Here is a 27,656-nt window from a genome sequence, read left to right on the forward strand (position 1 = left end):
ACAGACATTTGATAATTACAAGAGTCATTTCTCGAAGCTCCTCCTGAAATATAACACACTGACATCTTGATCTTATTTTTTTTATTAGAAAATTTGTGTAAATTACTTTTTGTTTTTGACTTGAAAAACCATTGTATTTGTATGCATTTTTATGTATTCTGTATTTATTTATTTTTACACAAGACCACAGCTACGACTAACTAACTTCGAGCTACAAAGACAGCACAGCTGAGGCTGATGGTACTGAAATTTATTTCAATAATTTTGGTCACAACTTAAGGACCAGGATACGCTGAGAGGTGAATCTGATGATGGAGCCAAAGGAAAAGCAGTCCAATCATATATTTGGTTTGTTGATACTCCAACCAACCAACTGTACCATTACTAATATTGAACACCATAATTATGCTAATTTGTAGTAAGAAAACTCTTGAACAATTATTAAAGCATGTTTCTAATACTTCTAAGAAGCTACTATGCATTTTGGCAGGATGTGGGTTTAACCACCTCATTATTTTTTTCTTGGTATCAAACTGGAAGTAGAGTATAGCACACTACTGTAGGTTAATTCCTCCTCAGCCGCCTGGAGTACTGCTTAAAGTTCATATTCCAGAGATTGGGGGACGAAACCCCAATAATACAGCATGCGAGCCTTCGGCCTGCGTTTCCATGCAGCAGGCTCCCAGCGTCTCCACCACGCCCTAAGTCATCTATCTTTTCATGAATCACCACTGCTCTCCCAAACACAGACAGGCTTCCAAACAGTGTTGCATCAGATTCTAGCATTGTATTAATCTTCCCTTGCTGGGGCTCAAAGTTTCCAAAGTCTCCAGGGTGGTTAGGGTGATTTACACCATATGGATTGTAGTGGCCACCGGTGGAGTCACATCCCCGGCTCAGGTCTCCATACTGATGGATGTGCACCGCTCTGGGCTCCGGACTGCCGTCTCTGGGGAAGCCACTAAACCAGAGAAGGACCTTGACTTTCTCCTGAGGATGATCCTGCTTGAACAACACATGGCCGTACACTTTGGGCAGGTCCTCCGGGAGAGAGGTGCTGGGTCTCACCTTGCAGACTGCATACAGGGTGCCGTTGTTCTGCAAGACCTCTGGAGCCAATGTGTCGCTGGATGCTAAGACACATTGTTGACAGCCTGCCAGCAAAACCAACAAAGCAGCTTCCAGTATACCCACTGACCTGTAAGATATTAAAAAAAATATTAGGACAAGACCCCTCTGGCATGAAGGACAATTAGTGACTATAGACCAATTAAGGCAATATCTAGATTGTTCACCTTGGTAAAAAATGTCCTGCTATTGCATTTCACAATACAGCAGTACATTCAATTATTGTTAAGAATCCACACTGGGGAAGCTATAATTATGTAATTATTCTCGCTGACATGTTATGTAACTGCTAGAACTCAACTCTACACAGGGTTTAAATGAGCCTCTCTTATATCATAGAACAATTTTACATAAATTTTATTTACAATCTTCATCTGCATCTAGGTATAAGGTGTACTTTAATTTACTTTAATGTAAAACTTCAGTGTTTCTAAGTCTGAGGACAAAGTGGCACTCAAAAGCCTCTCAGTTAATGTTTTTCTGACGATGTTTTTAGGCCCATCGCCCAAAAGTACAAGTGGTTAACTAGACAGACTAAATGTCGCAGGAATGCAAATAAAGTTAAGTACACAGTGCCAAACAAAGTCCACTTACGCGTATCGATGCATGGTCACCTGTAAAAGGCGCAGAAAAGGCTGTAAATTAAACGTAATGGTTTTCACAAGCCGAGCGCTGCAGTCTGAAGGGTGAGGATGCAAAGCGTTTCCAAACAATGTTGTATAAACTCTTGTGAACGAATGGGCGTTGCTGTTTGGCGAGGGTGGAGCAAGGGACTTGACAAGTCTTTTGACGATTTGATGAGTAAACCTCGAAATATTCGACCCCGCAGTTGAGACTAACAAAAATATGGCTGATTTCAGAACAATAATCTCATGAAAAACAGAATATATATATATATATATATATATATATATATATATATATATATATATATATATATATATATATATATGTCCAAATCAGAGTCATAGCAGGTTACACAACTGTCTCATAAACGTCCCTTTTCACTCTTGCTTCCATCCTTCTGTCTCACACCACCCCTGACACTGGTCTCCACCCACGCCACTCTACCTGCACTCTCTTCTTCAAATTTCTTTTCCTCAGTTCATAGCTATTTAAACTCATCCATCTTTACCATCTCTACTACTTGTAACTCCACCTTTCCACTTGTCTCCCTCTCATTCACGCACACATGTATTCTGTCTTAGTTCTACTGACTTTCATTCTTTTTCTCTCCAGACTCTCCTCCACCTGCTCTCTGCAGATCCGTCCTGTTATCATAGTCCACAGAGGATCCTGCCTGAACTCATCTGTCAGTCTGTCCATCACCATGGCAATCAAGCAGGGGCTCAGAACCGATCCCTGGTGTAATCCCACGCCCACCTTGAACCCAACTGTCACTCCTTTGCATTCTTCATTGCTGTCCTCATACTTATGATTTTGTGTTGTGATATTTTAAAGTTATAAAACGAACCTGACACTAGCCTGTTTAAATGACCTTTTATGACCTTATAGCAGTGCCACTTCTAAACTACCTGACGTTTATTTTTGCATTTAGTCAGATACTGACATATACTGATACTGACATATGTGATTTATATATATATATATATATATATAAATCACATTTGTCCGTGATTTGGGAGAGGGCGCAAACTGACAGGGTTAGCCTGATGTTGCTTGTTTCGCACTTGTGCCCATTATTATTATTATTATTATTATTATTATTATTATTATTATTATTTAAAATGAAAGGACAGCACAGAGTCCTATGAAAAACTAAGTACATCTATTACTGCTCCCACAGGAATTAAGAGCAGCCAGATGTTCCTAATCAAATACACTTGATAGTCAATCGTCAGAAAGTGTGAGCACCTCCACAAAAGCCACTTTGTTGGTCTGGAGCATTCAGGTGCCGCAGTCATCCCAGGAGTGGATATCCCAGCAAATGTATACATAAGTTCATAAATGTATTAAAAAATAAATAGCTAAATAAAACAAGAGCAGTTAGCATGTTAAATGTTTACATTCATGGCAGTACAAATAGAAAAAGCCTGAACAAGTATGGCTTGTTTGGAAGGGTGTTAAGGACAAAGTGTCTTCTTTCCAGGAAAAACATGACAGCACAACTTACGTTTACAAAGCTGAACAAACCACAACTCCTGTAGAACAATGTCCTTTGGACAGATTGGAGCAGAGTGGAGATGTTAGGCAATAATGCAAAGTGCCACATTTGGTGAAAACCAAACTTAGCATATCAGCACGAACACTTCAGGGGTGATGAGGGGTGATGATTTGCAGTAGTTTGCAGCCACAGGGCCTGGGCACCTTGCAGTCAGTTGACCATAAAGTCCTCTGTATACCAAAGTATTCAGTAGTCAAATGTGAGCCCATCTTAGCCAAAAAACTGATCGTGCAACAGGACAATGAACCCAAGGAGACCTGCAAATCTACAGCAGAGTGTCTGACAAAGTAAAGAATCGTAGTGTTGCAATGGCCGGTGTGGTGGGGTGTTACAAGAGCTGTGCATGAACCAATGAATGCAAACCTCAATGAAATGAAGCACTCTGCAGAGTGGGCCATAATTCCTCCACAGTGATATATGACACTGATAAAGGCAAATGCAGCTAAAGACGGTTCTACAAGCTAATTAAATGCAGTGTATACTATTTCTTTGTCTTTTTTTTTTTTACAGGACTTTATAGAACCCATGGGAAAACCTTTCATATGACTTTAAAGTAGAGTAAAAAAATATTTTGATCCATGCTCAATCATCCAGGTAAGTAAATCTGTACTGTTTATAAGGTTTCGGTGGATGAGTGACAAAATGTTTCTCCCACTGAAAACGTTCCATCCATATGAAATTTTTTTTTTTTATCATTTTGTTAACTGTAATAGACTAGGCCTAGAATTTTCCCCCAGTGACACACTATAAGCCCCTATCACCACTTCTAAAACATCTGTTTGCGTAATAATAAATAGATGTGCCTGATTTTCTGTGTGGTACGATTGTCAAATTCATTGTTTAAGGACCAGTAGCTCAAACAAATGGGCAAAAAACGTGTTTTTATTTGCTTGTTTTTATGTGCCAAATTTCTTTGAAATCCAATAGAAAATAAAAAGTATTATATGGTTATATGACTATATAGAGCATTGATAATAAGTGAAAATCCATTTGAAAGAACTTGCCGTGGAAACACCAGTGAAGACTCCACAACAGCAGGTGGCGCTTGCTGAACTTGTGTTACACAAATACGAAAAGAAGAAAACACTTCGGTCGGAGAACTTGCAGCACAGGAATCAGGAAATATAACCTGCCGGGTAGAACTGTGCCCGCGTTAATTGTTTCACAGAAAGCCACATTTTACCTTTAAGATGTCAAAAAGACATCGTTTGGATTTGGGTGATGACTACTCCTCCAGCAAGAAGAGGTCCGACGGGTGAGTGAAGTCCCACAGTTATCGCTCTCAAACTAGTCGGGTACAAGCTAACTGCTAGCTGCCGCTCACCATGGATGGAAGATGGGAGCTGAGAAAATATAACCCTAAGCTGCTCATGCTGCAGCTCTGCTTTATTCGCTGTTTCTTGATAGCACCTGAATGATCGTGCAGCGCGAACAGAAACGTGCTAAGTGCTTGTATTAAAAAAATACCGTAGACGTTGGGCTAACAAACGAAGCATCAACGTTACCTTCATCGTAGCGGGGCACGTGTGTTTGGCTAACGTTAACATAGCTCCTTATCTAACCCGTGTTGGTTCACCTAGCCAGCCGTGGCTTCGATTTAAAAGACTGTGATTTGGTTCTTAAAATAGCCATCTAATGTTGTACTATACTAGCTGCGAACTAAAATTGTCCTTGGCGCCGATTAAGCTAGCAGAAACTTTAGCGTCTCTTAGCACTCACATGTTTTACGTTGTGCTCGTGTGTGTTTATCTCAGTGAAAACCTCCACAACAGACTTACAGATACGAAAGAAATCGTGGCAATTCTTTTTAAATTTGCAGGATTTCATTGAGATTGACTGTTCAAACTACCAGTAAAAGTAGGCTAAACATTAACAGTTTGCAAATAAGTATATTGTGACCCATTAATTGTAAACAATTTGTAAAAAAAAAATAAATAAACATATAAACTTTAAAGCTTTCAAAGAATTTGATGTGATATTAGAAACATTTGCTATAACTGTGTGTGCTTGTTAAACTGACAGTGTGCACCCACTGCAGATATGTCAGTATCTGACTAAATGCAAAAATAAACGTCAGGTAGTTTAGAAGTGGCACTGCTATAAGGTCATAAAAGGTCATTTAAACAGGCTAGTGTCAGGTTCGTTTTATAACTTTAAAATATCACAACACAAAATCATAAGTATGAGGACAGCAATGAAGAATGCAAAGGAGTGACAGTTGGGTTCAAGGTGGGCGTGGGATTACACCAGGGATCGGTTCTGAGCCCCTGCTTGATTGCCATGGTGATGGACAGACTGACAGATGAGTTCAGGCAGGATCCTCTGTGGACTATGATAACAGGACGGATCTGCAGAGAGCAGGTGGAGGAGAGTCTGGAGAGAAAAAGAATGAAAGTCAGTAGAACTAAGACAGAATACATGTGTGCGTGAATGAGAGGGAGACAAGTGGAAAGGTGGAGTTACAAGTAGTAGAGATGGTAAAGATGGATGAGTTTAAATAGCTATGAACTGAGGAAAAGAAATTTGAAGAAGAGAGTGCAGGTAGAGTGGCGTGGGTGGAGACCAGTGTCAGGGGTGGTGTGAGACAGAAGGATGGAAGCAAGAGTGAAAAGGGACGTTTATGAGACAGTTGTGTAACCTGCTATGACTCTGATTTGGACATGGTGGCACTGACAGAAAGGTAGGTGGCTGAGCTGGTGATGTCAGGTTTTTATTAAGAGTGACCAGAATAGGCAGTGCATTAGAGGGACAGCTCAGGTTAAGCAGTTTGAAGACGAAATTATAGAGGCAGACAGAGGAGGGATAGTAGATATATTGCACAAATGATGTTGAGTATGATGTTTCCAAGCAGGAGGAAATGAGGAAGACCCCAGACGAGGTTCATGGATGTAGTCAAAGGAGCTTGCAAAGAAGGAGGACTTCATTACATCCATGGGTAGTGTAGTGGGTGCGATAGAGGAGGATGCAAGGGATAGGGTGAGATGGAGGCTCACTATGGCAAATAAATTTGCAATAGGCTGCCATTTAGTGCCTATCAATTAAAGTGGTGAAAAGGTCGGTAGACAGTTTAAACATGTTGAACGCATCAAGCATACTTGAATATGGGAAACATGGGACAATGTCCCAACTTTACTCTCATTGCCCTGAGATGGCAAACTGTAGCCTGATTATTTCTTTTACAATTAGAATGTTGACAGTGATGTGCTGTTCTAATGTTGACAGGAGAGACCGGGACCGTGACAGAGACCGCGAGGACCGTTCGAGGGATAGGGACCGAGACAGAGACCGTGATCGGGACAGAGACCGGGACAGAGAACCAAAGCCATCTAGTGCCCCATCTAACAGCACACCCGCTGCTTCAGCCTTACCACCGCTCAAGCAAATGGTCCTACAACAGCAGATCAACCCATTCACCAACCTGCCCCATACTCCCCGCTACTATGAGATCCTGAAGAAGAGGCTACAGCTTCCAGTGTGGGAGTACAAGGAAAGCTTCACTGACATCATCACACGTCACCAAAGCTTTGTGCTTGTCGGAGAGACTGGCTCCGGCAAGACAACACAGGTATGAAGTCAAGTAGATTGGTGCGTCTCTTATGTGTCAGTAATCTTGTGCTGCCCTTGCTGAAAAAAGCCAACAGTATGATGGCACAGTGTAAATGCATATAATTTTTAAAAAATTGATATTCTCTTGATTTGGTTTTATTAGATTCTCTGCAACCTTTGATTAAATCTGCAGATCCCACAGTGGTGTGTGGATATGGTTAGAGGCTTGCCTGGTCCTAAGCGGGCAGTAGCCTGTACTCAGCCCAGGAGAGTAGCAGCCATGAGTGTGGCTCAGAGGGTGGCGGACGAAATGGACGTCATGCTTGGACAGGAAGTTGGCTACTCCATCCGATTTGAGGATTGTAGCTCTGCCAAGACTATATTAAAGTAAGTGGTGCTGTGAGTGAATGAGATGGTTTGATTCAGAGAATCTGCTTTTCACTGGCACAGAGCAGCCCAGCCTAACAAAGCATTGTTGTTTCTTCAGGTACATGACAGACGGTATGTTGTTAAGAGAGGCCATGAATGACCCACTGCTGGAACGATATGGTGTGATCATTCTGGATGAGGCTCATGAGAGAACTCTGGCCACAGACATCCTGATGGGAGTACTGAAAGAAGTGGTTCGTCAGAGATCAGATCTGAAGGTATTATTTTTTTCTTCACCCAAGTGGGATGTAATTTTAGTGTATCTATGTCTTTAAAAACAGGTGCTTCCTTGATAAAAAAAAAAAAACAATCTAGCTGATTTAATAACAAAATTTAATTTCTACTCAGAATATTTAAAATATTTTGTAAGGAAAACAAAAGCAGGTGTGCCAGGTGAATTATGCTTCGTTCTAGTTGCCTCAGAAGTTGGATGTTGGATTTAGGAGTGACACCACTCACAAGTTGAGTATGTTCCAGTAGTAAAGTTAGAAACGCAAAGAGCAGCAGGATTTGTTTAGCCATTCATGCATCAGTAGCAAATATCACTAATGGAGCATGTCAATGGTCGTTAGCCATGTTAAATTAAGCAATGTCTACTGGAGGTGGCCTTTGATGCTTGCCATGGTTGTAATTTGTTATCACTTTAGTTATCCCCAGAAAATGTAATTTTTTACACAAAACTGGATTTTGGATGTGGCCACTAAAGACGCTGGTTAGAATTCCAACCAGGGACAAAGACCAGAAGAGACAGGAAGTCAGAAATTGGGACAGTGTGGAGAATCTGGTCAATTTAAAAAAACAAAACAAAAAAGAAACCTGGAGTAGACTGAAACCTCCACTTTTAGAGGTTTCTGGTGTGATTTGAAGTTGTGTGAATGACAGAAGAAAATGCAGATGGGGTATTTAATGTATAGAGAAGGATGATTGCATACATAGAGCTTTTATGAAAATTCCTATCTTTTGTTACCATGTAATAACATTAAGAGCACTATACAGCTAATATCATACAGAGATGATACCATTGCAGATATTTGTAAGATTTAAGTATTTTATATACCCACATATAAACTTTGTGTGCAGGTGATTGTCATGAGTGCCACACTAGATGCTGGGAAGTTCCAGGTGTACTTTGACAGCTGTCCTCTTCTAACTATTCCTGGACGTACACATCCCGTTGAGATCTTTTACACTCCGGAGCCAGAGCGGGACTACCTTGAGGCGGCAATCCGCACTGTCATCCAGATTCATATGTGTGAGGAAGATGAAGGTGACTGTCTTCTCTTCCTCACCGGTCAAGAGGTAAAGCTCATAATGCTCAGGTTACAGTTCCAGTAGACATTAATTTGAAGCAGCACACCCTCCACTAATTCAAAATGCAAGATTATAATACTTTTTTTTTTTTTCTTTCAGGAAATTGATGAGGCATGCAAACGGATCAAGCGTGAGGTAGATGACCTGGGTCCTGAGGTCGGAGACATCAAAATCATTCCACTGTATTCCACGTTGCCTCCACAGCAGCAACAAAGAATCTTTGAGCCTCCTCCTCCAAGGAAGCCAAATGGTGCAATAGGAAGAAAGGTACAAGTTTGAAATAAAGTCAAGGAGATTAAGGTTTTAAAATGCATTTCCTGTAAATTTGCTGAAGGTATTACATTCGCAGATGGTTTTTAAGGCTAGTGGAGAATAATGATGACCAATAACATTCATTTTGTGCATCAGTTTTAAAGTTATTGCAGTTTCATGTCATTTACATAGTTGTCTTTATTATCTCAATACCCTGCATTGTAAGATGTAGGGTTTTTTTTGACTGACACTAGGGGGCACTAAAGTATTCCTGAAGTCTGATTCTGGGATGCAAATGTAACCCTGTGTGTATTACAAATGGAAAGAAAAGAAAATGATTTCTGATAATGCACAGTAGATCAGACCAAGGATAATATATAACAGAAGATAAAAAGACTAATTTAAATAAAAAAATATTCATTCCAAAAAGTAATTTGGCTCCTACAGTAAATTGATAAGACACAGCCAAGTTAAAGTTGGAGCTTATGTCTTTAAGAAAAATGCACATTCAGGCCATTTGTGGCAAAGAAAAAGTGCCAATACTGTGCTGTGGCCTAAATATAATGGATGAGTTTTGCTTTTGTGTGCAGAAACCCCTTTTAAACAAACAAACAGATTCTCACCTATCAGGTTTCAAATATTTTACATCACTTTGCTTCTTCCCTCAGGTTGTGGTGTCGACAAACATCGCTGAGACTTCTCTAACAATTGATGGCGTGGTGTTTGTCATTGACCCTGGATTTGCCAAACAAAAGGTAGACCAAAAGTGACTCACCTGATTGCACTGATTACTCAGCTTTATGATTAGTTTGGTCTCAAGTGATGTGAAAGTGACTGAAATGTAGATGTTTATGATTTTGTTTGTTTTTTTCGTCTCATTGTAGTAATCTATCATGAGAGCTGTTGTACCTAAACATGCTTTGCCACGTGTGTCTAGGTGTACAATCCTCGAATCAGAGTGGAGTCTCTGCTCGTTACAGCCATCAGTAAAGCTTCTGCCCAGCAGAGGGCAGGACGAGCTGGAAGAACACGTCCAGGGAAATGCTTCCGTCTCTACACAGAGAAGGCCTACAAAACAGAGATGCAGGCAAGTGATTTTTTGTTGTTGTTGTTGAGGTTTGGATAAAGGCATAGTAAACTGTGAAGGACCTTGTATGTCATAATGCAAATGGAGGGGCCTGAGACACACAGATTTTCAAATGCACCTGAAATTTTGGTTTGGAGGTTTTTGCAAAGAAGTGGCAGTGTGAGTCACAGAAGCCCAAAATGACAACAGCTCATCAAAGGAAAGGAAACTTTATACCGAATACTGAGTTATGCTGGACTAACCTGATTCCTGTAATATTGAAATAAAGTTAGATTGTAGTAAACTTTCCTAAATTAGAGGCATGCCATCAGACTGCTGCCTTCATATGGATGCAGCAGTGTCAAGAAGTAAGATTTTATACAGTGTAAATACTGCAGAAGTCACTTCACATTCATGATCATTTGTAGATCACGCGGATTGCTTGAATGGTGATCACTCAAGGACAAAGATTTAAACTCTTTGCTGCCTTCGAAGTGAACAATCTGCCATATAAATTCAGCGTTATGTCTTCTCCACAGTTTGCCCTTGTACATAGGTCGCTCATGTTGTGTGACAAAGCCTCTCAGACATTATGCTAAGAGTTCTGCCCTTGTTAGCCCCTCATATCCCCTCACTTCACCACATCAGGTTAATCTTTGTGCTGCTCGCTCCTTCTTCAGGATAACAACATTCATTATATTTGACTTTATTATCGTCCCTTTTTAGGATAACACATACCCTGAGATTCTTCGCTCAAACTTGGGATCTGTAGTGCTTCAGCTTAAAAAGCTGGGTATTGATGACCTCGTCCACTTTGACTTCATGGATCCACCTGGTAAGTCAGCCTGCAGTCTTATTGTGAACTGTAAGTAGTCCTTTTATGCTAGTTAGCCATGGCTAGCTGACCTCACTGTCTTTCCTCCATGCAGCTCCTGAGACGTTGATGAGGGCCCTTGAGCTGCTTAACTACCTAGCAGCTCTCAACGATGACGGTGACCTGACGGAGCTGGGCTCCATGATGGCAGAATTTCCTCTGGACCCCCAACTGGCAAAGATGGTCATTGCAAGCTGCGAGTTTAACTGCTCCAACGAGATCCTTTCCATTACTGCCATGCTGTCAGGTAATGCCCAGGACTGGGCTGACATCTTACTTGCCTGTTGTAGGCCAAGTCCCTTTGGGTTAACACTTCTGATTACAGGTAGTGTTAAAAATAATCCCAATGTACGTCCAGTTTGTGCACATTTTCTACTCCTCTAAACCAGCCATTCCCAAAGTCAAGAGTGCTGCGACCCATTTAAAACACAGAATATCCCATGGGGCCCACCAAGTCTTATCTATGTCTTGCATAATAAATTTACTGAATAATGATGAGATGTATAGAAAGCTTATTAAAGAGGTGCTATTATCCTTTTCCTTATTCTGTCTCATGTATAAAATGTACTGTCAAACTGCGGGATGCTCATATTGAATAGGCTAAAGTTTTAAAAGCAAAGATCCACATTTGTGTGAACAAACCTTGTGAGACACAATCTTGAACTTCAGACTGCTCTAAATGATTTCCTCTTGATTTCTGAGGTTTTTCCCCTGCTCCTGGCTTTGTTTGATTTCAATGAGAGCAGATAACGTTAATATGATTATCTAAGCCACGTAGCTCTGGCTGTGAGGACATCAGCCCCCGTCAGAATTGAGGGGTAACGAATGAATAATAAACTGACTCATGCAAAGCTGCTCTTGTAGAGACAAAAAAAGAGATCTGTGGGTCACTTATGCCCCTTTTAAGATTTAACAACTAAGCGCTGACTTAATGTTTACGAAGTACTCAGAAAACAAGTGCAGATCGTTTGTAGTGCCTTCTCCAGGATTATGACAACTGAACAGGCTGATATTTCAGATGCTTGTCAATACATATATGACACATTTCATGCCAGTATTAGTCACAACTGATGTTATTTATATTGAATCATATGTTCATCAGGGTGGTTTGTTGGAGAGTTTATTTTTGATTTTAGTACAAATAAGGAAATAATGAATCAGTTGGAAAAAGACAATAAAATACTCATATTTCTGTTTTGTTTTTTTGCCACAGGCATGTAGGTCAATACGACTTCATATATTAAGTCTTAACTTTAAATCTCAGGTTTTTGTTTGGGTTTTTTTTTTCCTTGCATTTTTGTTAATAGAAAGCGAGTTTTTCATGAGTGCTTCATCATTAAAGAAAGTGGATAGGGCAGGCACCACTTGGACGTTTTTCATATTTATTGAATTTTCTTTTTTGAAGTAACACTTTTAAAATTGATGTTGCACTGTAGAGTAACATGTAGCTCAGATGTGTTTCAGTCTTCCACTTACTAAAAGGCCTAACACTCATGTAGCTAAAGTAAGATCTGTGAGTTTTGGAAAGGTTCAACTTTGTTGGTGTCCCTAACACTCTGCAGCTGTGTGAAAACTCTTGTTTTACAGATGTGGTTAAATGACCCCTCTCTACGAGCTAGTAACCATTACAGTTGGGAATGACCATGAGAACAGACTGCAGCTCCCTCTTATAGAGCTTGTGGTCCTGCCCTGTCCCAAGCAGTGTCGAGTGCCCTAGCATCATAGGCTTTGCTGCATTTTTCTGTGAATGTTTGACTCATCCCTATGGGCGGCTTTGTTGGGGCCCATACCAACCTTGTTTAGTCCCACAGTGTTTTGTCCGTCCTACGGAGGCTAAGAAGGCAGCAGACGAGTCCAAGATGAGGTTTGCTCACATTGACGGAGACCACTTGACGCTGCTCAACGTCTATCACGCCTTCAAACAAAGTGAGCATCAGTCCACGTTTTATTTGGATTTCTGCATGATGAAGTTAAACCTGCATTAATTTGTTTTTTGTTTGTTTTTTAATACACACACTTTATGGTCAGCAGAATAAGATGAAAGTGCAACATATGACCTTTTAAAGCGAAAGAAAACGTGCTGAAGAAATATGTGTTTATAATGGAGCAGTAGAATGGTTGAATGTTATATGATATGTGAGCATTCGTACAGAAAAATACAGTAGATGAATACAATGAGAATTGTTAAAACAGTCACAGGTGGCTTCTGGATAACCAGCCTGAGCAGAGATTTCAAAGACTCTGCTGACCAGATTTCCTCAGGCAGTTTATTCCAATGCTTCAGGGATCTGACTGTGAATGTTCCTGGGAACAGATGAACCTCTCTGTTACATACAGGCTAGTAAGCAACAGAGAGATTTGAGGTGTTGTGTGACAAGACTCAAATGTATAACCTATTGAGAGCCACTGAGGTGACAGGAATATGCGTTTTTGTGACTAATTCAGTACATGATTTGTAGACATTTATGCTTGAAAACATGTTTCATCTGACATTTTAAAGATAAAGAGTCATGATCTATTTTTTATTAACAACTTTTTTGGGGATTAGTTCAATTTTGACGATCTAGTTAGCACCCTAGACTTGAATGTCTCTCATGCCTTTTTCCAGACCATGAGTCTAACCAGTGGTGCTATGACAACTTTGTCAACTACCGCTCGCTGATGTCTGCCGACAATGTGCGGCAGCAGCTGTCCAGGATCATGGACCGCTTCAACTTGCCTCGTCGGAGCACAGAGTTCACAAGCAGAGATTACTACATCAACATCCGACGGGCGCTCTGCACCGGCTTCTTCATGCAGGTGAGCAGACATAATAGATTTGGAGGAGGAGGAAGAAGAAGGAGCTTTGGAATGCTTTGAGGACGGTCTGTTGTTCAGTTTGGAATCAAACGCACATGAGTTTTGTTAAAATCTTTGCAGCCATAAACCGAGACACAGTACAGCAAAAAACGTGTATATTAGGAAAGCTGCTTTTGATTTTGAATGGATCTAAATTATTCTGTTACCCCAATTTTCTAATGATTGATTTATCTTTTCAGCCCAGGTAAAACAGATAACGTGGTCAATGTTCCTCTCTGGCAGTAAACTGAAGTCTGCTATCAGCCTGTTAGTGGGCTTAGTGTTGAAAAGGATTAAATGAAAAGGATTTCATTGTTATCCTTTTTAAATTATTCTTTTGGACCTCCCTGCAGGTGGCTCATTTGGAGCGCACAGGCCATTACCTCACAGTGAAAGACAACCAAGTGGTCCAGCTGCACCCATCTACAGTCCTGGACCACAAACCAGAGTGGGTGCTCTACAACGAGTTTGTCCTCACCACCAAGAACTACATCCGCACATGCACAGACATCAAGCCAGAGTGGTACGTGTACAGACAATAAGATCTCACTAAAAGCTGTTATTTTAACATGTGTTGCGTTAGCTGAATGACTGGGTCATCCATGTTCTCCTGTCTCTGTTACAGGCTGGTGAAGATTGCACCTCAGTACTACGAAATGAGTAACTTCCCACAATGTGAAGCTAAGCGACAGCTGGAGCGAATCATTGCCAAACTAGAGAGCAAAGAGTATTCCCAGTACTGAACAACAGCCAACAAGTGTCCTGGAAAAACAATTGCTTACTTTAGTTTTAGATCTTTCTCTCATTGTATCTTAATGTTTCAAATTTGACTTTTTGATTATTTTTGAAAAATATTTTCTTTGCCCCCCCCCCCCCCCCCCCCCCAATCAATGTTAATTCTGTAACTACGTGTACCGTCAGATAAAATGTCAACAACAGTGGTTAGACCCGGTCGTAATTACTGAAATGGAATAACAAATGTGTTATTTAGATGTGGTTGAATTTTGTTTAGGAAACTGCTGAGTCATAAACGTTTGTGCTTGCTTTGTTTCTTTAAAACAATGAGCTTTGACTTCATTTCTCTGTATAAATTAATTAGTAAAGTCAGTTATCCGAAAGACAGTTTGATCCGTGGTTTTTGTGCTGATATATATGTGTTGGTTTATGGAAATGAATCTTGGGTAAAGTGAATCAGTACTTGAACACCTGCTGTTTAAAAAAGAATGATCTACTTCAGTGCAGCGTTATGTTTATGCATAACATGACTTTAGAAATTCTGGGAAAATCCAATAAACGGTTTGCTGGACTTCGACTCAGCCACAATATATTTTTTAGGAACAAAAGGAAGGTAAAATGTAACAGATTTAATGAAACTCAGTTTATTGGAAATATAACACTAACAATAATTTCTCACCTGGAAATGGTTCTTAAAGTGGACATTAGTAGGACTAAAACAGAAAAATGTAAAAGTTGTGCGCATTTTAATGAAACTGCTGCTTTATGCAATCATAGTAGTAGTCGTAGTGTAATTAATTGATTTGGTTATTTGAAATCCTTTAAAGTTATGCAGTTTCTAGAGTAAACCGCACTTGAGTTCACAGAATAGACTGCACTTTGGCTGTAGAATATCTGACGGGCCGAACGAGTTCATGTCAGAGATTCTTTACTACTGCTTCTGTTCAATGTCTTCTATGGTCTCTGGCAGGCACCTGTTGCGGGTCTCTGAAAGGGTCCTTGCTACTATTCCCCCGAGTACAGCCACAAAGCAAAAGATGACCTGTGGCAGCTCCGTCCAGACCTCATCCAGTAAGAGGATCATAGGAGCCACAGCTACGCCAAACCGAGCAATGAACGAGTTGTAACCCATACCATTCTGCCTGAAAACATAAACATATTAGTCTTAATCAGAGGATCTTGCAGAAAAAGCGATGTCCTGAAGAGTTTATTCAAAAGCAAAAGATTGGAATTAGGCGTGTAGAGTTACCTTACTACAGTCGGGTACAGCTCAGAGCTGTATAGCACTAGAGTGGCAAAGGATGCTGAAGAAAACCCTTTTCCAATGATGGCTACCACAGTCGTGGCGACCGACATTTCTACAAAGAGCATCAGAATCACGATTACCGCCAAATTTGAACACAAACGAAGATAGTGTGTTAGTGTAACGGTGCAAACGGTACAAAAAGGAAAAAAAAGATTTAAAATACTGTGCAACAATATTGAGTGATCCCTCATTTCTTTTTGATTTTCCATTTTCTTTCGATTTATCACTCCATGAGACGTGTTTTCGGTGCACGATGGCCTCTTGGTATCCACCCTTCCACTAAGACCGTTTTGGATGAGGCTTCGGTAGAATGATATAAGTCTTTCAGGTCCTGTAAAAGGTCTTGGATATCTTAAGGACATGACATTCTGCTCTTGTGCTTCTTTTGTCCTCTACTTGTTCGGCTTCCTCAAATTTACTTTAAGGACCCACTGCACACCATGCTGAGATATGCCAGGTTTTACACTGATTTGGGAGTCATCTTGTTGGGGAAATGATACAATTTAAGGCTGTGTTGTCTTTGGTGTTTTTCATAAAGCCAATTAAAGAAATGGCACAAACAGCATGGGGGGGGGGGGGGGGTAGTTGTAGTTTATTTCAAAGCTGTAAAACATACAACATTACCACCATTCCCTAAGTTGGTAGTGACAGCAGTCTCTTCTTGAAAAAGTTTTTTTTTTTAAAACAACCCAAATCTTAGATCAAGCCTGTGATCGAGAAGTGCCTACCTTTTGGTATCACAATATTGATTCCAAGACAAATGGCAGCCATCAGCAAAGTTCCCACCATAGTGTGTCGCCTGCCTATCTTTTCCAGTAAGTAGAGGACTGCCAGCTTGGCAGGAAGTTCAATTAATGCATAGGTAAACTGAGTGAGATAGATGTTGAGCCCGAAACCTGTGATCTTGAAGCTGATGCCGTAAAATGTAGTTGCAACGCAAAACCTAGGGACGGAGAAGGACTCGTTAGTGAACAATCTGTTGGTTTACAATTTATACACAAGATTCAATACACTGTAAAGCCCTGGGAATGCAGACCATAATATACCAGTACGCAGGGCCAGTTTCCTCATCTCAGGTGTCCGAATCAGGTCGAGGTAAGAGTAGGTTCGATCTCGTTTCTCCGTCGTAACAATGGTGGATAGTGTCTGAAAGAATTCAAAGCCATTTGAGGGCAAGCTTCCATTTGCAACAATGCTTTGAAGATCAGAACAAAACCTACGATTACATTTAAATAAGGATACACTGTATTCTTTAGTGTCTTTGTTCACCTTCTTTGTGTGTAATTAGTGCCTATAATAACACCATAATGGATTCTACTTGGCTCCCTTGACTTAACCATCTGGAGCTTACAAACCTCTGTTTCCAGTGTGTGGATCGACTCTTCTGTCCGATTCATGTTGGCACAGTTTTTCAGATACACCTGAGCTTGCTCCAGCTTTCCATTGGCAATCAGCCACCTAGCTGACTCTGGCATCCACCTAGTGTTAGGGGGGAATTATTATTATTATCATTTTTAACCCATATGTAGGCCTATTGCAATGCAGCATTTAAAATAAAAACAAATCTCAAATATCTGTTCAGATTGAGAGACATAGTGAAGACTTGATAGAAGATTTTGAGCTAATAGTTGACTAATGAAGCTGGTTTTAATAAAACAGATTGCAGAAGCCATGACAACAGACAATGGTTCAAACATGGATGATAATAAGAAGAAACCATACATTCAGAATCTAAATGTCACAGACTATAAAGAATTATGGTTCAGCTAAAAGTTATCAGTTCACTGTCCCTGTGGTCATCACACCGCTTCATTTTAAATTTTTGTCAAGTTTTGTCTATCTATTCAGTTTATCCTTGAGTCCCAAGTTTTGTAAAGCATCAGATACGTAGTCTTTGTATTCAGTTAATTATTCTTCCTTCAAGATCAAGTGTCAACACTTACCCAAAATCACTTCCTTCGAAGGTCACAATCCCAGAGTTTTGTTAAAATTTCATAACTAATTTCATAACTAATCTATCAGGACAAGGACAAGCAAGGATATGCATGCCATTTTTTGTTTGTGTGTTTAGTTACGGAGGAATCATCAAATTGTTTTAATGCTTAAATTTTCTAAATTAAGTTTTGTTGTAAAAGGCAGAAATTGGGGTGCTTAAAATTTTACTATTACAACATTAGTATTATGTTATTAAATCGGTGCGCAAAATAATTTTAATCTGTGTTTGTCCTTCAACTCATGCATGACTAGATCGATGCTGGATGTTAACCAGTCACAGACTTCCAGGTGAAAGCGATTTAAGTGTACTGAAATGAGCCTCTGTTTGATAACATGCCTTAGTCATACCTCCAAGTGAAGATGGCCAAGATTAAAGGTAATGTAACACTGATTATCAGCCTCCTCCAATCATTCACAAAATAGGCAATAAGTGAAAACGCTGTATTTCCAAACGTCCAGGATAAGCTGTCGATCACTCCCACAATCTTCCTGTGTTCAATGTCCACCCACTCCACACCTGAAATAAACAAGCAGTCGATTCATTTCTTAAGTAGCTTAATTAAAGAAAGCCTTTAGCATGATGCTTATCAGCAGCCTTAGAGGGGACACAATTCAAAGAACTTTTACATGAGCTGAAAAAATGTTGTTGCGCGCACACAAGCCAAAAGAGAGTGGGTGCCTCTATCCTCTATAATGCAATATAATACTGTAATTTGGGAATGCGTTTCTGTCTTTTATGCAAAAATTTGCAATACAGTGTGCTCTCTCTGCGTCCCCCCCACCGAGTTGAAGCTGAACAGGCGTCTGCAGCAGCTCATTTTGATCTTTTTTTTCCTTTTTAAATTACATTACTAAGCATACGGCACTACTCGTACTGCAAGTCAAAAGTTCACAGGACTACTACTGACTAAACACTGCCTGCCATCATGACCTGTTACGTGTAATCAATGTGTGCAAAGCTCCTCTGTTCTAGAAAAAAAAGATAGATTTAAGATTTTTTTTGCGATTACATTTAAAGCTTTAGTGTGCTCACAGCAGTCAACATGGCATTGAAATAGTACATATTCATATATTTTCTCCTCTGTGGCTTCTGAAGTGAAGCTGATATAAGAACGGATACAGTGTATGTTTAGATGATGAAATGAAATAATCACTGAGGACTGCTGAAACGATGACGATGCCTGTGATGCAGAAGCCAGTAAGGAACCTGAGGACCATGAACATCACGTAGGAAGTAGAAAAGGCGCTTGCAACAGCAAACACCATCCCAGACACGTATGATACCAGCAGCATGATCCTTCTGCCATACCTATGGAAAAATCAGAAAGTCTCAATATTTGTTTTGTTTTTTTCAGTAGCTGGAACACTGGAAATCGCTGATACCTGTCACTCAGGCTGCCAAAGGCCATCGCTCCAAACATGACTCCAACAAAGAAGATGGTAGCAGTTGCTTTGTTTTTCCCTCTTCTATCACACACCAAGTCCCACTTGTACAAAGAAAAAAAGATGCTATTCTACATTTGGTTGTGGGATTATATAATAATTAGGAACAAATACATTTTCATTTATTTCACAATAGAAAAAAAAGTACAAAAGAATCACCTCTGAGGTCAGAGTAGACTTGAAAGTAGTGTTATCGTACACCCATCCGTTCTGGCACGGCACTGTAAGCGCATCAGTGATGTGGGAAGTGTTAAATAGCAGATGATATTGAGGCTCCTGGAACATCTGACAGGAGCTTGGAGTCCCATCCTGCTGAACTGGAATAGTAACAAGAAGCCTCTCTGTCTGGGATAAATTCATAAAAATACCCCCATCATCCAGAGAGCTGATGTCACAGTGATGAGAGGGAACAGCTGCAATGAAATTGTTGAGCATGAAGTGGCAAGGCAGAGTGAAGCGGCCGATGAAACTGATCACAATGATCATTATCTGAAATCTTCCAAATCCGTTAATATCAGCAAGAACATTCTCAAACTTCATTGTGGCCTCCTGCTGTAAGCGAAATGTCTTCCTTTAAGGTTAAAAAGAAAAGGAAAGTCCTCAGTTGCTTGTAGCCTATATCCGAAACTAGCAAATCTTTGTTTGATTTGCTTCTGGACTATCTGTAATAAGTCAGTGTTTTACCTGCCTTAACAAGTTAACTAATGTTTATCTATGTGACTGTAAATAGAAGCTTGCTCGAGTCTACTGCAGGCTCTCCATTGTTGACACAGCGGAATGACTCATCAATAATAAAGAAACTGCGATTCAGTGGAAATTTATGGGCAAACATGGGAAAAAGACAATTTGCATTTAGTGGTTTTTGACCACTTTTTATTTATTTCCTTTAAATAATATAACAAAATAGCAAAAGTAGCAATGAAAAAAAAAAGACTGTTGCTGTTACAAAAATGCGAGACAGGGTTCAATGTCCTGTTACAACAGGACATGAGCAAAAACAATAGGAATAAATGAAAAAAGCTGATGGAAAGCATTTCAAAGACATCAAGCTCTATTACATCATTTTATCTTTTTTTCTAATAGCATCTCTGTTTCTTATTTTGTAAGGGACCAGCAGCAGTTAGGACTGATCAGTGCGCTAAGACTAAAGTTCTATGAGGTAATACTGTGATCTGTTGAAGGCACGCCAAATAATAGCATATATAATTTTTAAACCAAAATGTCACCTAATAAATTACTAACTACACCGTATGGTATGACCAGCTCTTGCTGGCAACATCTGAAACTTTTAAGGTGATTTGAAGTAAATTCAAACTGTAGCAAAATGTGGCAAATGTGGGCCACATACAGGAGCTGCTTGGCAATGGAAACCCATGCCACCAAGCTCCCAGTATGGAGTTTTTGTGCTGATGATAATGCCAGTGGAGGTTTGGAGCTCTGCGGCTACTGAGTCAACCACAGAGTGCAGGTGATTTTTATGCCAACTTGGTGACCCTGCTCTGTAACTTTACATGGTCTGCCACTTTATGGCTGTGAGTTGCTGCAGTTTGTAAACGCTTCCACTTTACAATAATGCCGCTTGCAGCTGATCGTGGAAAATCTAGGAGGAAACACCAAGGTCATCTTTTTAAAAACAGGCCACATGGCTAGGTTCTTGATTTTACACACCTGTGGCAACTGGTGAAAACATCTGAATTCAAAGATTAGGAGTTGTGGCAAAAGACACACTTTTGTCCATATATTGAGGAATGAGGAAATTTTAAATCTTGTGTGTTTTTATTATTTAGTGCTGTAGGACTGATGTGTTTGTCTTATATGCAGATCTTTAAGGTCAAAGGGCAGTTTGTCAGAGGAATAGAAATGTGGTTATTGCTATTATATTTTAAACCACAGGATTCATGGCAGCTATCATGTATCAGTTTGCCTCTGTTTACAGCAAGTTACCACACTCGCTCTTGCACTTATAGATAGAATTGAATTTATAATAACTGTGGATCTCCTCATTTATCGAGCATAAAATCAACACCTCAAAAACAAATATGTCATACAGTATTTGAAATTGGGTTTCAAGATTTATTTAGATTTATTTTTACTAAAGAACACAGACATATGACTCACAAGACAATCAGATTTAGAGAAAAAAAAAAAAAAATAACTGAATCTAACAAACCGTGCTTCTTCATTAGCTCAAGTTTCCTAACATACTCAATCTAATGAAAGGACTGAGATATTTGTGGTTTTTATAAATTTATAGCTACACAGCGGTATGTACTTAGATCACACATGTGAAAGGCACTGCATTTGTACCCTCTGCAAAAACAAAGAAGAGTTCTACTACAGCTAAATTTGGATATTTCCCCCATGAGGAGGTAAAATGACTTCATATTCAACATGCATTGAACATGTGTAAAAGACACTGTTTTTACATATGTTTAAACTGTTTGCTCCCATCAAGTTGCTGTGGTGATTTAGTGTAGTCCTATGGGGATTTTGATTGCACTGACAAAAATGCACAGGCAGGAGATTTCTCATCAGAGGCGGAGACTGATCGTCTTCTGAAATACAAAAGACATTTTCATTTTAAAATGTACATAATTTTATATACATTTTACAATGTTTATAATGTCTCATGTTTGGATGATTTTTCTACATTAAAGCCCAGTACCTTGTCTGTTCCACGTCCTCAATAGTCTCCGGTAAACGCACATTGTACGTCTCAGGGAGCAAAGAAGCTGACAGTCCGGCGCCTAAAGCCACCAGGGAAAAAGCAAAACTTGGCAGATTCACCCACACGTCTTCAAGGAGCATGATCAAGGGGGATACAGCCACACCTACACGGGCCATAAAGGAACAGTATCCCAATCCATTTTGCCTGAATTACAAAAAGAAGAAAAAATAAAACAAATGTTGTGCTCTGATTATCAGGCAGCAAAATAAAAGACAATGTGCATTTTACTGACCTCATTACTGTGGGATAAAGCTCCGTTGTGTACAGAAAAACTATTGTAAAAGAGCCCTCTGAAAACATCTTGCCCAAAGCTCCCACAGCTGTCCGAAGATCCCCCCTATCTGAAAAGAAAACACTATAATTCACCTTGTGTTCTAGTTAAGACTTTTCACTGAATTTATTAGAAGATTAAATACTAGAAACGCATAAGGACATTTAATTTTGCAGTTGTTTAAAGCTGCAGCTGATACTGATGCAGTGAACTGAAAGCAGACCTATTAGGATTTTCCTTACTTTTGATGGCAGATGCTCAAATTTAACAGCTCATACAGATAATGGGGTCATCACATATTCAACTAATTATAATGAGCTAAAAGTTCAACCTTCAGACTAAACACTGAACATCTTAGATGTTTTGTTTCTAATTTATTATGTTAGAGATGGGGGTAATTACTAATTCAACAATCTACTGTTTAAAGAAAACTGTTTCATGGGAAGAACTACATTGAAGAGCTAACATGGTTTACTTCAGACACTGGATGAACTGGGCTGCGCCAAGACTAGTACAATGAATTTTTATGAACTAGCAGCTTGAATCATGCAAAACTACTCCAGAACAAGAGTGAATTATGTGTAGTCTTTGTCAGTCTGGTCAAATAATCATGGCTTGGTGCATGTGACAAATAATATAATACTAGAAAGTAAGCTAATAAACTAAAATGAATACATCTACACATTTGAATGGATCATATACCTGCATGGATAAACACACTGCTGAATATAAGCAGCCCAGTCAAAATGAGCATCCCGGCTTGATTCCACCTTCGACCTATTTTGTCTATGGTGAAAAAGACGAATCCTTTGGCTGGAATCTCTATGACACCATAGATGAACTGTGTGAGATAAATGTTCACACCAAATCCGCTGATATTCAAGCTGATCCCATAATAAGCGAAGGCCACTCCAAACCTGCGAGCAAGACCAGACTTTTGTTAGTTTAAAGTTAAACAGTTGCCCCAAAGAACAGTAGTTTCTCATTAGCTACCTGGTATCTGACATGGATAATAGTAAAACCATTGTTATCGAAACAGTGTTAGAGTTCAGCAAACATGATGTTGAATAACCTGTTCTTGGCAGTTTATTCTAGTCTAGTCTAGTTAAAAATTTGTTTAGACATGAGATTTGGGCCAATGTTTTCGACGCAATTTTGCTGTTAACCTTTTGAAGGTTGCCTGGATGTCCTTGTTAGACTTTCCAGCAAAAGGTGGAGTAGGTAAGGAGGGGTGGGGGGTGGGGGCACAGTGCTTCTGCCACTGAGCTAACCAACTAGGCTGAGGTTTAATAACTTCAAGAGCTGAATTGCTCAAAAACGAAGACTCCAGAAATAATTTAGATGTAGTGTTGTCGTTGGAATATATGTTCTCAATGTAGCTGTCCATCAAATGTCATGAAAAACAGCTAAATTTCCTTAATACAAAATTATGGTGGTGATATTTTTTACTTTTTCTAAATGCACCTCAGAGAAGAAGAAAACAACATCAACATCTGGCCTTCTACAGTTCCGTTTTTGCCATCATAACGGCCAGTGGTTGTAACCTGGGGGATAATGCCACCATTTCAACCAAGTTTACTGGTTGTAGCTAAGAGACACTGGTAAATGGTAAATATTTGTATAGCGCTTTACTTGGTCCTAAGGACCCCAAAGCGCTTTACACTATACACAGTCATCCACCCATTCACACACTGGTGATGGCAAGCTACAGTGTAGCCACAGCCACCCTGGGGTGCACTGACAGAGGCGAGGCTGCCGGACACTGGCGCCACCGGGCCCTCTGACCACCACCAGTAGGCAACGGGTGAAGTGTCTTGCCCAAGGACACAACGACCGAGACTGTCGGAGCCGGGGCTCGAACCGGCAACCTTCCGATTACAAGACGAACGCCCAACTCTTGAGCAACGATCGCCCACATCGTGGGCAAGTGGGCCTTAACAATGCAAGGCCCTAACTGGGCATAGTTTTAATTTTTGGACTGAATAAACATACTGGTGCATCCCTATCATGGATATAGACAGCTGTCTCCAAATTTTAAAGGTGGATCTTCTCAGGTTGAAGATCAAATATGCATTTCTCGGTTATTAATAATTATTCAATGAACCTCCCAATCACGGACATGGACACCTTTGTCCACAGTTTTAACCATCAAATATGTACTAATGAGCAAATAGTTTATATACTTATGTATAATGTTTTAAATGTTCAAGATAAATACCACACAATGCCACTAAGTAGAGCACGCCTTCTCATTTTGGGTGTCTTCACGAGGTCCAAATAGGAATACTTTCTGTTTTGATCTTCTACAAGTATTACTGTAGACAGAACCTGTAGAGTAAAAAGGAAACTTTATTCAGAGAAAGGAGCTGTGAAGTGTACAGTTCTGTCTTGAAGTTAGCTGATAATGAAAATGTTGTACCTCAGGTTTTAAGTCAGCCATGACGTCCTCTCTGCCGTTAACTGTTGCACATTTACTCAGGTAAAAATGAGCGTCATCCGTTTTTCCATTACTCATCAGCCACCTGGCAGACTCAGGGAGCCACCTATGAGAAAGAGCGATGAGAAGGTTTAGAAGGTCTTTTAAATACTTTTAGAAAGACAGGAACTAGTTTTCCCTGCATGAAAACTGAATAATGATATTAATTTGTCTTTACCACCAACAGAGCATAGCTGGAAACAGTGGGGAGATTACAGCAGCAGTCAGGAATCTCCAATCATTGATCAAATAGGCCACTCCAGGTAGAATAACACAACCAACACTCCAGTCCAAGCTCATTAAAACAGCCACTGTAGTCCGATGCCTGATTTCCACCCATTCAAGACCTATGTGGAGGAATTTTCATGTATTTTTTTATTAATAATGACACTGATTGAGATTACTGATAAAAATAAGGATTTTGAGCAAACCACACCTGTATGGGCATCATCTCAAAATTTTTTAATTGTGTCAGTGTGATGTTTCATTTATTTTTTGTTCGATGTGAATGACAGGCAACTCACAGAGGACGAAGGAGCTTATACTAATTCCAGAGAGTCCGAGTCCAGTACAAAATGTCATTGTGGCAAACATTAGGAAATTATAGGACAAAGCGGTCGCTATCCCAAAAACGAAACTTGCCATGTAAGACAACAGAAGTGTTTTTTTCCGGCCAAACCTGTAAAACAAATTTTTAAAAAATTACAGTCAAATAATCTACGGAACACTTAAATGAAAAAAAAGCCTAGATTACAACTGTTAAGAACACTTTATTTTCTCTTAATTTTTGAAGTTGAATGTTTTTTTTTAGCTCACTAAAATCAAAATAAATGTTAGACTTTTGAAAAAAAATGGAAAAACTAAAAAAAAAATCCTTTGCACTTGGAAAAATAACTAAAATAAAATAAAGGAGGGAAGTAAGGAAATAATATTTGTTTCAGTATTTCTTAATTTGGCAAAACCTTTATTATATACCAATGAGGTATTGATGGACATTTTTTATTAAGACTCTGGATGTCTACAAGACTGTAATTCAACTGCTTTCAAAAAATTGTGTAATTTTAATTGTACTACCTGCAATGGCTATCCTAAATCTTGCCTTTGGCTTATACCAACCATATAGTAATAATTAAAAAGACTAAAACTAAACATTTTCCAACAAGACAAACTAAACTGAAACAAAAAAAATCTTCTGTAGAAACTAACTGAAAATACATTGAATTAAAAACTAAATGTCAAAATGAAATAAAATAAAAATTAATGAGAAAATAAAAAAACGTTAAAAGAATTCTGGTCCCATTGTCACAGATGTTAAAAAAAGGCAGACCTAGCCATGCGGTCTGCCTTTTCAAACATTTGTGAATGAACGGGGCATTCAGAAGACCTCTTTGATTTTGAGTGTGATGTAATAGGATGCCACAGTGGCAACAAGTCAGCCGTGAAGTGACCACACACCGCACAAGGTTCCAGAGCACCAAGTGCTGAGGGCCATAGAACATGAAAAAAAGGGACACTATTGATAGAAGAACTGCAGAGATCCAAACTTTCTCCAGCATCAACCTGGAGCTGGAACTTTACGGCTTTGCTTTTTGGGCAGTTCCTGTATGGGTATTGTTTGGGTGGGCTTAATGCCTTGTCAGTATAGTGTACTTTTACATAATTGAAATATTTCTTATAAAGAAAAAAGTGAAATCCCTCTGACCTGAAGTATTTCAAAAAAGGTTGTTTTAAATATAAACAGTACTCTAGATAAAGGACCTTAGTGATGTTCTCCACTGTTCTGTCTTTGAGGCCTCTATGGAAGCATCCAAACTCACCTAATAGAGGGGCTTACTCCACCCTACTTGCAAAGTACCTGTGAATGATTACTTTTGGCAATTGGCAATACAATTTTGTTCTTTGCTATCTAGGGCTCATCATAATATTTGGCAATGCACACCCAGATCAATACAGACTTGTCACCATAGTTGTACTTGTACAAAAAAATGTTAAGCATAGTTGATTTTATTATTCAGTGTGTTTGTGCTCGATTTTAAAGGTGATGACATGGACTCACCTGTCACTAAGGAAGCCAAATATTCCTGATCCTAACATGACCCCCACAAAGAATATGGTGGCCGTGGCTCTGTTCATTTTTTTCTTGTCACAAACCAGATCCCACTATAAAGGGAACAGAGACAAAAGGAAAACATAGGCTAATTCACAACTGGTATTAATTTCCTGCTTGTTAAATGGAAATATTGATCCTCACCTCTGTAGCCAGAGTAGATCTGAAGATGGTGGTGTCATATATCCAACCATTCTGGCATGGCACTGTGGGTATGTAGGTTAAGTTGGAAGAGTTTGACAGCAGTTGGTACTGAGGCTCTGCAAACATCTGACAGGAGCTCAAACTCCCATCCTGCTCAAAAGGAATACTAACATTGAGCCTCTCTTCCAAAGATAAATTCCTGAAAACACCTCCATTATTCTGAGACCTGATATCACAGTGGTGAGAGGGAATAAATGTAATAAAATTATTCAAAAGGAAGTTAAATGGTAAAGTCAGCCGTGGAATTATTAACAAGAGGAATGTCCTTAGTTGGAATCTTCCAAAGCCATTGATCTCTGCCAGCACATTGTCAAACCTCATCTTGGAAAACAAAAGAGACACAAACTAGAGAATAACCTGAAGCAAATACCTTCAGGAGCACAAAATAGATTTTCATAGTGAGCCACAAGCCGCTTTTATTCCATTAAGCGTTCTTGGTTAACGGTCAGCTGATGTTCAATGTGTTAATTTGTTGTTAGGCAGTATGAACAAAATAAACTGAACTCAGTGAACCGTAGAAGTAAATAAATAATTTTCCAAGAAAGCTGTAACTTTAGTGATAAAGTACCAAGATCCAAAGTTTAAAGAAATGTGTATTGGCTGAGTTTAATACAAGAAATTTCCAGTGGGGAAAAAGTCATTCTATTTTTTCCCTTTTGGTCAATACCTGTAACATCTTTATGTCTGTTGATCTAGCTTTTAAGAACATTTCTATTTTTTAACCAGAATTTAAAGTTAAGAAGTGAATTTGTTTGGGTCAAG

General features: G+C 39.5%; 4 protein-coding genes across 4 annotated transcripts; 1 reads left to right on the plus strand and 3 right to left on the minus strand.

The window, feature by feature from the left end:
- Positions 1 to 10: 10 nt before the first annotated feature.
- On the minus strand, positions 11 to 1,878 carry LOC146385631 (extracellular superoxide dismutase [Cu-Zn]-like). The gene is made up of 2 exons (XM_084931440.1): positions 1,723 to 1,878; positions 11 to 1,198 (listed from the first exon to the last, which is right to left on the minus strand). The coding sequence occupies exons 1-2, from the start codon at positions 1,734 to 1,736 to the stop codon at positions 565 to 567; spliced, it is 648 nt and encodes a 215-aa protein (XP_084787566.1). The 5' UTR covers positions 1,737 to 1,878; the 3' UTR covers positions 11 to 564.
- Positions 1,879 to 4,375: 2,497 nt separating this feature from the next.
- LOC146385632 (ATP-dependent RNA helicase DHX15) lies at positions 4,376 to 14,747 on the plus strand. The gene is made up of 14 exons (XM_084931435.1): positions 4,376 to 4,568; positions 6,536 to 6,878; positions 7,053 to 7,246; positions 7,347 to 7,506; positions 8,369 to 8,587; positions 8,699 to 8,866; positions 9,520 to 9,606; positions 9,789 to 9,938; positions 10,644 to 10,752; positions 10,847 to 11,038; positions 12,595 to 12,717; positions 13,400 to 13,590; positions 13,983 to 14,152; positions 14,255 to 14,747. The coding sequence occupies exons 1-14, from the start codon at positions 4,504 to 4,506 to the stop codon at positions 14,370 to 14,372; spliced, it is 2,289 nt and encodes a 762-aa protein (XP_084787561.1). The 5' UTR covers positions 4,376 to 4,503; the 3' UTR covers positions 14,373 to 14,747.
- Positions 14,748 to 14,997: 250 nt separating this feature from the next.
- LOC146385633 (solute carrier family 22 member 7-like) lies at positions 14,998 to 19,717 on the minus strand. Its single transcript, XM_084931439.1, has 9 exons — positions 19,268 to 19,717; positions 19,049 to 19,152; positions 18,820 to 18,974; positions 18,014 to 18,182; positions 17,026 to 17,149; positions 16,707 to 16,816; positions 16,399 to 16,613; positions 15,614 to 15,722; positions 14,998 to 15,506 (listed from the first exon to the last, which is right to left on the minus strand). Exons 1-9 carry the CDS (start codon positions 19,646 to 19,648, stop codon positions 15,296 to 15,298), a joined length of 1,578 nt encoding a protein of 525 aa, XP_084787565.1. The 5' UTR covers positions 19,649 to 19,717; the 3' UTR covers positions 14,998 to 15,295.
- Positions 19,718 to 21,561: 1,844 nt separating this feature from the next.
- LOC146385634 (solute carrier family 22 member 7-like) lies at positions 21,562 to 27,215 on the minus strand. The gene is made up of 10 exons (XM_084931441.1): positions 26,835 to 27,215; positions 26,640 to 26,743; positions 25,108 to 25,262; positions 24,762 to 24,930; positions 24,527 to 24,650; positions 24,326 to 24,435; positions 22,810 to 23,024; positions 22,069 to 22,177; positions 21,759 to 21,980; positions 21,562 to 21,663 (listed from the first exon to the last, which is right to left on the minus strand). The coding sequence occupies exons 1-10, from the start codon at positions 27,213 to 27,215 to the stop codon at positions 21,588 to 21,590; spliced, it is 1,665 nt and encodes a 554-aa protein (XP_084787567.1). The 3' UTR covers positions 21,562 to 21,587.
- Between the last annotated feature and the right edge of the window lie 441 nt (positions 27,216 to 27,656).

Source organism: Perissodus microlepis, chromosome 6 (assembly GCF_051167445.1).
Source record: "Perissodus microlepis isolate ML-2025 ecotype Zambia chromosome 6, ASM5116744v1, whole genome shotgun sequence".
Taxonomy (NCBI): Eukaryota; Metazoa; Chordata; class Actinopteri; order Cichliformes; family Cichlidae; genus Perissodus; species Perissodus microlepis.